This window comes from Schistocerca cancellata, chromosome 3 (genome assembly GCF_023864275.1).
Source record: "Schistocerca cancellata isolate TAMUIC-IGC-003103 chromosome 3, iqSchCanc2.1, whole genome shotgun sequence".
In the NCBI taxonomy this organism is placed as follows: Eukaryota; Metazoa; Arthropoda; class Insecta; order Orthoptera; family Acrididae; genus Schistocerca; species Schistocerca cancellata.
Window position 1 is genome coordinate 294,931,889 of NC_064628.1, and position 12,177 is coordinate 294,944,065.

The window sequence follows — 12,177 nt, forward strand, 5'->3', positions numbered from 1 at the left end:
ACAAAACTGATAAGTTAAATCGCTGACATACTTCTTTGTGTATGTCACCCTCTTGTACTTCAACATTTGTGTGTATGATGCTTCTTCTGTTTTTATGCATTGCTTACACTATTTGTCTGCCTTGGAATTATCAGACATAATTTTTATTAGCACATCTTGTTCACGAGTTCACGTTACCGAAGGCTTTCTACAGCGCAACGAATGCAATAAATTGTGGTTTTCGGAAGTACAGTATTTTGTCAGCAACCTTTCGTAACATTAAGATAGCTTCACTTTTGCCTCTTTTCCGTCTAAATCCAAACTGCTGTTCAACTGGATTTGGTTCAGTTTTATTGCCTATTCGATTATAAAGAGTACTTTTTTTTACGTAAAAATAAAGTGCCACTTATTCCTATAGAAGGCAAATTGATCAAAACTAGAAGAAAAGTTTGTATAATGATATGCCCGGAGATAAATATTGGTTGATATGTGGGCCAATCTATTGTCTCACTCCTATCTGTCTGTTACGTAGTAGTATACATCACAGGTAGTGCTGCATCCTGACATATCCTTCAGCCTCGGTGCCTCACTTCCATGATTACTCGAGAATTTGCGTCTGCCTATACGTGCGTATTGCGGCAATTTAGTATACCATCTTATGAGTCCTGAATACTAAACACTACTCGCCAAAAACATATGACGCTCTCTTTGAAATACACATGGCTCCATTCAGTTTGCCTCACATGCATTGCTCACATGCTCTTGGAACGCCTGCACATTGTCGATGGGCTGGGCATACACCAAGCCTTTAAAGGTCTCCATAGCCAGAAAACCTACGGATTCAGGTCTGATGCATAGGGAAGTCAAGTAATTCATCGCGCAGAAATCGGTGATACTCAGCATCTGTTAATCCGTTTGGTAAAGTGTATGGACTTAGTCCATCACTGACAATTCCTGCCCATACACTGAAACGAAGCGATCGTAATGCTTCATTTACGCTATTTCTCGAGGATTTGCGCCTGCCACAATGTGCGAATTGTGGTAATTTAGTATGCCACCTCTTGTGACTCCGGAACACAACATATTACTCGTCACAATTTTATGGCCCATATCTCCGCAGATATTTATTTCCGGAGGAATTTGAGGAATTTTCCTTCCATTTTTGACCAGTACTGCCCCCTGTAGGAATATCTGACACTGTTTTGAACACTATGTATATTTACTTAAACATATTTTCGGCATGTGCTAAAACAGGGTGTCATATCCTTCACATTTGGACTTTCTTTGTTACTGAGATTATGAGGCACTTTTTGAAACATTCTGGAATGACTACACAAAAAAATAGTAGGGAAAGTAGATACCAGACCGAGAGAGGAGCAATCTTAAGGAAATGTAACTCATCCACCAAGGAAGTGGCGTATAAGGTGCTTGTTCGACCAGTTCTTGAGTACTTTTTCATTAATATGGGATCCTTAACAGGTAAGACTGATACAAGAAACAGAGAAGACTCAACGAAGAGCGGCGCGCTTGTTTAGTCGGCGCGAGAACTTCATCGAGACGCTCAATACATTCCAGTGGCAGACGTTACAACAGACGTCGTTCATCATGAAGAGGTTTGCTATTAAAATTTCGAGAGAGCACTTTCCGGGAAGAATCTGACAACATATTACACGACTGGTCATTAAAATTCCTGCACCAAGAGGAAATGCAGATGATAAACGGGTATTCATTGGACACATATATTATACTAGAACTGACATGTGATTACATTTTCACGCAATTTGGGTGCATAGATCCTGAGAAATCAGTACCCAGAACAACCACCTCTGGCCGTAATAACGGCCTTGATACGCCTGGACATTGAGTCAAACAGAGCTTGAATGGCGTGTACAGTTACAGCTGCCCATGCAGCTTCAACACGATATCACAGTTCATCAAGAGCAGTGACTGGCGTATTGTGACGAGCCAGTTGCTCGGCCACCATTGACCAGACGTTTTCAGTTGGTGAGAGATCTGGAGAATGTGCTGGCCAGGGCAGCAGTCGAACATTTTCTGTATCCAGAAAGGCCCGTACAGGACCTGCAACATGCGGTCGTGCATTATCCTGCTGAAATGTAGGGTTTCGCAGGGATCGAATGAGGGGTAGAGCCACGGGTCGTAACACATCTGAAATGTAACGTCCACTGTTCAAAGTGCCGTCAATGCGAACTAGAGGTTCAAAAAATCAAATGTGTGTGAAATCTTATGGGACTTAACTGCTAAGGTCATCAGTCCCTAAGCTAACACACTACTTAACCTAAATGATCCTAAGGACAAACATACACACCCATGCCCGAGGGAGGACTCGAACCTCCGCCGGGACCAGCCGCACAGTCCATGACTGCAGCGCCTTAGACCGCTCGGCTAGAAAAAGAGGTGACAGAGACCTGTAACCAAGGGCACCTCATACCATCACGCCGGGTGATACGCCAGTATGGCGATGACGAATACACACTTCCAATGTGCGTTCACCGCGATGTCGCCAAACACGGATGCGACCATCATGATGCTGTAAACAGAACCTGGATTCATCCGAAAAAATGAGACATTTTGCCATTCGTGCACCCAGGTTCGTCGTTGAGGACACCATCGCAGGCGCTCCTGTCTGTGATGCAGTGTCAAGGGTAACCGCAGCCATGGTCTCCGAGCTGATGCTGCTTCAAACGTCGTCGAACTGTTGGTGCAGATGGTTGTTGTCTTGCAAATGTCCCCATCTGTTGACTCAGGGATCGAGACGTGGCTGCACGATCCGTTACAGCCATGCGGATAAGATGCCTGTCATCCCGACTGCTAGACGAGGCCGTTGGGATCCAGCACGGCGTTCCGTATTACCCTCCTTAACCCAACGATTCCATATTCTGCTGACAGTCATTGGATCTCGAGCAACGCGATAAACCGCAATCGCGACAGGTTACAATCCGACCTTTATCAAAGTCGGAAACTTGATGGTACGCATTTCTCCTCCTTACACGAGGCATCACAACAACGTTTCACCAGGAAACGCCGGTCAACTGCTGTTTGTGTATGAGAGATCGGTTGGAAACTTTCCTCATGTCAGCACTTTGTAGGTGTCGCCACCGGCGCCAACCTTGTGTGAATGATCCGAAAAGCTAATCATCTGCATATCACAGCATCTTCTTCCTGTCGGTTAAATTTCGCGTCTGTAGCACGTCATCTTCGTGGTGTAGCAATTTTAATGGCCAGTAGTGTACTTCAGCGTGTTCGTCGCCACATAAACGCAAATGAACTAATCCTTTTCCATGGCAACGCAAGGCCTCAAAGAAGTTTGCGCAATAGAGACGAGCTCAAAAACCTGTATTGGAATGTTGTTCCTTGTCCACCGCGCAGCCCGGATATCGCGCCTTCCGACTCCCATCTGTTCGGCCCATGGAAGGATACACTCCCCGGGAAGCATTACGTGGATAACGAGGAGGTTATTGATGCAGCAAGCCGTTGGCTCAGAGATCGACGTGCAGGCATACAGGCTGTCCCAGTAGGATGGCTTAAGGCTGTCGCCTTGAACGGATCGGATGTGTTAAAAAGTAGTGCTTTGTAGCCAAAGGAAGGGGGAGTAATATGGTGTTTTAGAATCCTGAATAAAACCAATCTACTTTCAGGAAAAAATCAGTTCTCCAATCACATAATCACATTCTGGTGCTTTCAGTTTTCACTCCTTGTACAACCTTTAGATGCTCTTCCTTTTCTTGCAGCGTGCCCTAGCATCTCTCTTGCTATGCTGTTTTAAAGATTTTTCATATAATTTTCCTTGTTTCTTTCTCCCACTTGCAGAAGAAACATCAGCACCTAAAAGGATGTTTCCTACGTACATTAACGACTGTATTAACAATAGTATTAGGAATAATATTATTATACAAGTCTTATTTATTGAAAGGCTCTAGTAAAACGAAGCAAATTAAAATCCTAACGCTAATGCTAGAATGTATTGTACTTCTCCACATATTCTTACATGCGTGCGAACCAAAAGCGAAGCCTTCGAAAACGTTCAGTGTCAAAAGTCGCCGTCACGATTTTGGAAGCAGTGTTGCAAAGACATGACAAATTGTGCATGTTGTTAAGGTCGCCACGGTTTCTTCAGGTTAGTAACGTATAATGGGCGCCCCTCACCTCCGCAGTGTGTACCCTCGGGATTACCGGTGTTTTCCCGCTTAAGCGTTTGGCATAGATAACCTGCGCACTGATGAACGTGACACGCATTAACATTACTGTAGGCAATAGTGCGGCGTTTAAAGTATAAGCGTCAGAAGTTTTGAAACAGACAGTTTCACACTGCCGCTCCGGTGTGCTATCTGAGGAAGCATCAGCCGTTGACCTCGCGAGCCGGTGGCAGCTCGGGCAACGCACCGAGGAGACATCTGACCATCGCGGAGACCGCAGCTGACCCGACCTGCTTATCTCTCTCTACCTTTTCTTAGACTACAGCTTCTGACGACTCGCCCGTACTCTTTTCAGTATCAGCACACCCCTGTCAGTCGAAAGTGATGGGTTTACAGATTCTACGAGGGGCACTCATAAAGTTTTAACAATCGCTTTGAAAAAAAATTAAGCTGCGATCATGAAGCTTGGTGATGGTGTTAGAGCATTTCTATATATCCATCATTCAGTGTGGCACAATTTTCCGACGACGGATGACCTGGCGGGGATCTTGGTTATAGAAGTCTGCATTTTGACCTTTCACGGAACATTCCACCCAACAAGCATATCGTTGTCATTATGGACATGCCTGCCACGCAATGATTTCTTCACATGAAGAAAGAAAAAGCCACTAGGTGCCATATCAGAATAATACCGGGATGGGGGCGGAGGGGGGGGGGGATTTGAAAACCCAAAGAAAGCAGTATGTGTGTTCTGTGCAGAATGAACTGTGGCAGTGTCGTGAAGCAAAAACACTGGTTCTGTTGACGCTTTGTCTTGACTTCTCGCAAAAAACAAAAAAAAAAAAAAAACCCTCAGCATCTCCGTTCTCGACGGAGCTTGGGCCTTGTTTCATTTTCGTCAGTGGCGAATCCACGGATTATCGCCGCTTACTGTGCTCCTTCGTCTCGTGATAGGCTCTTTACTTGTCCATGATAATCACGCGGCCAAAGATGTCATTTGGACTGACCTGGCAGTTGCATTTCCTGTGAGCAGTGCAGAACACTGTGACCTTTTTCATATTCAAAATGTAAGAGATTTCAAAACGTAATGATTTTTCACTTTTCCCCCCTTCTTCTGGATAACGATACGCCGGTCTTCGAGCACCAGGATATCCACTTCCCTTGCGATTCCCGTTTCTTCACGGAGAGATGGACTGCCGCGTCGTTCTTCGGACTTGCTTGACCACTCAGTGCCGAATTAAGCCAGCAGGAAGCCCGTAGCAAAGGCTACGAAGAAACCACTGATTTGCTTTACACTCAAAGTTTAGGATATAAAATGAAACAGTAGTTTACAAAAAAGACTTTTCCTGATTTGATTTGGGCAAAGTTAGAGATTACGCAAGTCAAATCAATGTCTCTAAGCAAAACCCATTACATGTTCATTAAGGTGAGATCGTCCAGACATTCTTGTCCGACGGTGACTGTTAACTCATTTTTAATGCGCTTTGTTGAAACAGAACGTTCTCCATTGTCCTTAACAATAATCAAAGACAAGTAAATGCGCAAGATTATTTGTACGTTTGGGAAACAAGATTCTAATGAATTTTCTATCAAAAGTTTGCAAAATTGCAGTTTCAGAGGCTCGTGCTTCATACTGTCAGCAGCACTCACATCCGTTTTGAGCATCTCAACGAACTGCCCCAGTTTGTCAGCTAAGTTTTCTTCCAAATCGACTGGGTAAGCACTGACAATAATTTGAGTGCTTTTCAATATCTCTTCTGCTATCAAGGTTAAATTGAAGAGGTATTCCATCTCACAGATGGTCAGCACTTTGCCTTTCGCTTAAATGTCTCAGATGTGAAGCACATTGCTTGGGCGTATCTGTGTTCGTAAAGGCTGTAACTCGTGTTGAGGTCTTGATCAGACTACTGCAGCGAAAGGCAGCGCTAGTTGCTTAGAAGCGTTCTAGGGTTTCATTCCAAGCGATAGTCATTATTATCGTATTCTGAAGTAAATTAATTACAACGATAACATTTTATTATCAGATCAAACACTGTTAGCTGTAGAAATTACTTGTGTGTTTTTACTCTGTAACGTATATAAACAAAACAAATAAGTTCACCTTATTCTTAAGTGCTTCTCGTGTTTTCGTCGGCACAGTCTTAATACCTTCTACTGTTGGTGAACGGTAGTATATATTCTATTATTCCACAATCATCTGGAAAGAAACAACAAAACATAAGAAACGCAGGAACCGCTAAACAACACGTTGTACAACAAAGGTCCAGCAAGAAAGCAACCAACACTCTAGACGACTCATATTAAAAGTAATGTAAGAAAAGCAGGTATATCCTAGTAGTAATGAACGACTTACAGAAATAACTACGGCGTCCGTTAGTTACTTTCTTACTGGAAATCAATGGAACCATCTTCTAAGTATCGTCGTGTGTCGACTTATGACACACAATGTATGATGTGACTAACGCTCAGATTTTGAAATGAGCTAAAATTGTTAGTACTCATTTTAATTAAATTTGGACACCGCTGTATTTCCGTTGGACGGCAGGTAGAATACCACTCATATCTATCTTGACATGTTTTTTTTTACACCCAAGCCCGGGACCTGCAGCTTCTGGTAACTCTGGCTACATGGCTTTATCACGCACTTTAACCACTGTGTCATACGATGGCGCGTTGTTGCCATACACTTCCAGCATTTCGGCGTGAATTTCTGCAGCGTTTTTCACCTTCAAACTCAGGATGCGAATTACGGCGCGATATTCCACTTCAACAAAATGGGGTGCTCCGTTTCGTTTGGGCTCTAGCGCCATGCTGCGGAACAGTGGCGCTTGGATTTCTATGCTTATCACGACCTTACGCATGTTCCTGCAAACCCACACACAATGTAATTTTTTTTGTTTTTCAACGTGATAAAACTTTGATTGACACTTGTACCATGACATTTTCAACTCCCTCTTTACCAGAAACATTCTGGACAAGATTCTGTTTGTTGCGAGTTCAGGGTTCGAATCAGTTTAAGGTCCTATCGAAACAAGCAGACGCTTCGGGCGCCAAGCTGAGACGCTCGAGCGAGAAAGAGGGGGGGGGGGGGGGTTAGTGCTAAAAGATAAATTGCTATGTGGAAAATTTATTCGAACCGGCTCTGTGAGAGTGCATCAGATTTCCCACGAATCTTTTGTTTCTGTTGCACTGTCCCTCGCTACTGTTCACAAAATGGCAATTTGATGGAACCAGATGAAGGGGTGGGGGCCCTTTTCCTAAAGGAGGGAAATTGAATCAAGACTTCAAGGAAACTTCCTCGGTGTGAATATTCTGTTGAGGAACTGTAGCTGCAGCTGAAGACAATCGCTGTCAAATGACGGAATTATTTTGTTGATTCTTGATGGTTGAATTATTCTTGCAGAAGAAGACTGGTAAAGCAGGAGGATGTCATTGATGACCTTGAGAGCTATAAAATCCTGCCGATTAAATTGCAAAGTGTGACACATGACATGACACTTACGAATGATGATGTCTTCCTGGTATGCAGCCATTTCCTTGAGTGTTTCTTGGCACAATATTTTGCAAACGTAATTCACCACCGTCATAAGGTGCTACCCGGTGGTTGTTCAATGGTACCGACTGCTGAGAAAAACCAATGCCATGTACTGAACCTTAGAGTTTTGATGAGGACTAAATCTCATGACTGTTCCTTCAGATGTTGCTGGTAATACTTGTTTCTCCATTATTCTGGTTGTTTTCTGTTTTCTTTCTGTGGGCTGATGACAGAACATTTCTGGTGTTAGCTGACACCAAATAAGGCTACTCTTTGAGGTCTTCTAGTTGTGTCTATACTCCACTGGGGAGGGGCGGGGGGCTGGTTTATGAGACCTGATGACAGTTTTTCATTCTACTTTTCGCTGGCATTGGTGGCCATTGCTTTCCACATCTCACTTTTGGCAGTGAAAGCACCTTGTAGGAAGTACCTCCTCAGTAATATCAGGTTCAAACTTACCTCTGTGTGAATGATAACTGACATGGAAGTTGATTTGATATTGAACAAAACAAGCAATGTCCTTAAATATTAAAAATCACTTCAACTTGTGAAATGTTGCAATTTACAGTATTCCATTACAGTTCAGCATATCATTCATCAACCTAACAACTAGGATGAGGAAGGTACAATGTATGGTGTATGAACACATCCCTCATCTGGAGCAACCGTGCAGTTCAGATGTCAGTAAACATGGTATAGAGCTTCATCATATCATATTTAAATGTAACGAAACCTCTGGCACAGATGCCAGCACTCTGGGTTAGTGTAACCAGTTGCAGTTTGTCAAATTGGCAGAAATCCATAGGAGTGAGACAGTGGGTATGAACTCAGCAAATGCTGGGATTATGCCATAAAATCGTTGAAAGAGCAGAAGTGAGCTCACATAATTCCAATAGTAGCGTAAGCTCTTGACAGTTCATCTGGCCACCAGCCTTCACCTGTGGGATTAGACATGGTGCAGAAAACCTTGGATGGTCCAGAAGCACCTGGGAACAGTGACTGCAGGATCTCGAAATGCCAAAAGGGAATGGCAGTGTGTGGTAATCAGTAATCAGCACATATAAAAAGATTGCCAAATTATCTGTGATTTAGTGCAGTAGGGAACACTAGATGACATCTAAGTTTTATGCATCAAAATATTGTGCCAAGAAGACCAAGGAACTGGTGCCATACCCTAATGGAATACACATGTTGAGAACAGCAACAGATGTGTCCAATACCTACAGTATATAGAATGATATTATGTTACTCTGTATTAATTAGTACTCAAAAGCTTGTGAAATCTGATCTCTCATAGTTTTCTGACACATCATTGTCCATATCTTATCAAACAAAAGCTCTGTTACTTAGGGGAGGGTGTTGAACTATTGCTTTTGTGCTTATTGCTAATGGTCAGAATCGAAGGAAGCAATTATTTGTGCCTGTGAGCCATACTCTTTTCACATTTCTGATTTCTTTCTTGATGAGTTTCCCCACTAATTGCTTCCCCGCATGTAAACCAAACTTTTTTTTTTTTTTATTGCAAGGCTACACGTGCCCAGGCGCACAAATACTACCACTTGCACACTTGTGCACACATGCAAAATACATTTCTCGTTGTCATCAATGAAATTTGAATACTTTTCCTTCCTCTAATTTAGTATGAGTGAACTTCCTGTGACCATTTTTTGAGCTGGCCTAGAGATTTCTGCACTTTTGTTGTTTATATCACTCGCTTTTCTGTTGCAGGTGTTTGGGCTGGGCAATAAGACATACGAGCACTACAATGAGGTGGCCAAGTACATTGACAAGAGGCTGGAAGACCTAGGCGCAACACGTGTCTACGAAATGGGCCTTGGCGACGATGATGCCAAGTGAGTACAATCACTTTGTTAAAATACAGGCTTAGTCTCACAAATCAGAGCACCAAACTTTTGGTGGCAATTGTTAAAGCACGTAGTGGCCATGAGAGTGTGGACCTGTGGCAGAACCTCCACATTATTTGCTTAAGAGGTGGTGCAGGATGACTAGCTAATAATTTACACAAATAATGTTGACTTAAACTGGACGTTATCTCTTTGCTGCCTCATTTTGTGGACATTGTTAGTACCTGATTATGCTGAAGTGGCAGTACCTGAAATTTCACTGCTGTAATTTGCATACAACCATTTGGTGTGACTTGCCTGAAATGTAATTATGGAGAACAACAGATCAAGGGAACGTTGCTTAGGTGTTGTGCCACCTTTATTCATACTGTAGTGAATGTGATCACCATCCAACAATGAGTCCTGGAGCTTCAATACTTTTACTGTTGAACCTTTAAACAGGTGTGTCTGATTGATATGGCTAAGTATTAAAATTCATGGAGAAGAAGTAAAAACTTTGAGGTTCGCCGATGACATTGTAATTCTGTCAGAGACAGCAAAGGACTTGGAAGAGCAGTTGAACGGAATGGACAGTGTCTTGAAAGGAGGATATAAGATGAACATCAACAAAAGCAAAACGAGGATAATGGAATGTAGTCAAATTAAGTCGGGTGATGCTGAGGGAATTAGATTAGGAAATGAGACACTTAAAGTAGTAAAGGAGTTTTGCTATTTAGGGAGTAAAATAACCGATGATGGTCGAAGTAGAGAGGATATAAAATGTAGACTGGCAATGGCAAGGAAAGCGTTTCTCAAGAAGAGGACTTTGTTAACATCGAGTATAGATTTAAGTGTCAGGAAGTCGTTTCTGAAAGTATTTGTATGGAGTGTAGCCATGTATGGAAGTGAAACATGGACGATAACTAGTTTGGACAAGAAGAGAATAGAAGCTTTCGAAATGTGGTGCTACAGAAGAATGCTGAAGATAAGGTGGGTAGATCACGTAACTAATGAGGAGGTATTGAATAGGATTGGGGAGAAGAGAAGTTTGTGGCACAACTTGACTAGAAGAAGGGATCGGTTGGTAGGACATGTTTTGAGGCATCAAGGGATCACAAATTTAGCATTGGAGGGCAGTGTGGAGGGTAAAAATCGTAGAGGGAGACCAAGAGATGAATACACTAAGCAGATTCAGAAGGATGTAGGTTGCAGTAGATACTGGGAGATGAAGAAGCTTGCACAGGATAGAGTAGCATGGAGAGCTGCATCAAACCAGTCTCAGGACTGAAGACCACAACAACAACAACTGAGTGGGAATGTCTTTTTATTCTCTGAGTGGTGTCGTGGCTACTGTACATCATGGGAGATAAATGCATGGAGGGAGGGAAAGGGGGGGGGGGGGGTCAGTGAGTGAGTGAGTGAGTGAGTGAGTGTGTATTTATCAAGCATCTGTGACTTTTAATTGTGCCTGTCTGCAACTTAACATGTAATTTTTATGGTAAGTAAAGTATTTCCAACATTGTTTTACTCATCTTATCTTATTCTCATTCTCACAGTATTGAAGACGATTTTATCACATGGAAGGATCAGTTTTGGCCAGCTGTTTGTGAATTCTTTGGTATAGAGTCCACTGGTGAAGATGTTAGTGTGCGGCAATATCGACTCACTGAGCACGACTCCATTTCACCTGACAAGATCTACACAGGAGAAGTAGCACGGCTGCATTCACTTGCAAACCAGAGACCGTGAGTAAAAGATTTTCATTTTCAGGTTTCTTAATGTTCCAATACTTTCAGTTTATAAGCTAAATTATATTTTGAGCAACCTCTGAGGACATAAACATTAATTTTTTATTTTAAAAATCTTTATTGCTTCCTTGGTTGTACGGTAATAATAGGAACATGTACAAACAAGACACTCTTTCCAGCTCAGCAATTTTGTGACTTGTCCTTTCCCTGTGTCTGAACAACAATTCAGCTTTCTTTTGATGCAAACTGTAAGCTGCATATCATATTCATGTAATAACATGAACACAGATGAGTTTCTTTCGTGATCTTTCTTACTTTATGGTGCATCAGTCTTCTTTACTTCTTTTATGGCAATATGTTAAAAATGAAGTACAAGGGTTGGAACTTAAATAGTGGCAACTATTTATTCACAACTGATACAAGAGTGTTAAATGTTTGCACCTGTTATTGTCCTTCAAAGTAGTCACCAACATTGTGTAGAACCAGTTGCCAGCGATGTGGAAGGCATAGTATACCGTTAGCAGAGCCTGTTCTATTGATGGTGCAAATGGAGTGGTCTAAAGTTATGGTGATTCTCATGTATGACTGTGATGTTATCCCAATGCATTACGTTCCTCCTCGGCAGACCGTCAGTGCACAGTATTACTGTTAATTTTTGGAGCATCACCTGCGACCAGCTTTGCGAAAGAAGTGGCGACACTTTCTGCACAACCCACCCATCATTTTGCAAGACAGTGCGCGGGCACATACAGCGCAAGCTGTGGCCGCTCTGTTTGGTTGATGGAACTGGGAAGTACTGTACCATCCACCATATTCTTTGGACTCAAGTCCTTGTGACTTTGATTTGATTCCGAAGATGAAGGAAGCACTTTGTGGCATTCGCTTCAGAACTGTTCCAGAGATTCAACAGGCAGTAG

General features: G+C 42.6%; 1 protein-coding gene across 1 annotated transcript in view; it reads left to right on the forward strand.

Annotated features, from left to right (window-relative positions):
- Positions 1–12,177, forward strand: part of LOC126174994 (NADPH--cytochrome P450 reductase) — a 210,567-nt gene that overhangs the window by 173,156 nt on the left and 25,234 nt on the right. The window contains exons 5-6 of the mRNA XM_049921477.1: positions 9,397–9,521; positions 11,069–11,257. Of these exons, the coding sequence (XP_049777434.1) occupies positions 9,397–9,521; positions 11,069–11,257 (314 nt within the window). The remainder of the gene's footprint in view (positions 1–9,396; positions 9,522–11,068; positions 11,258–12,177) is intronic.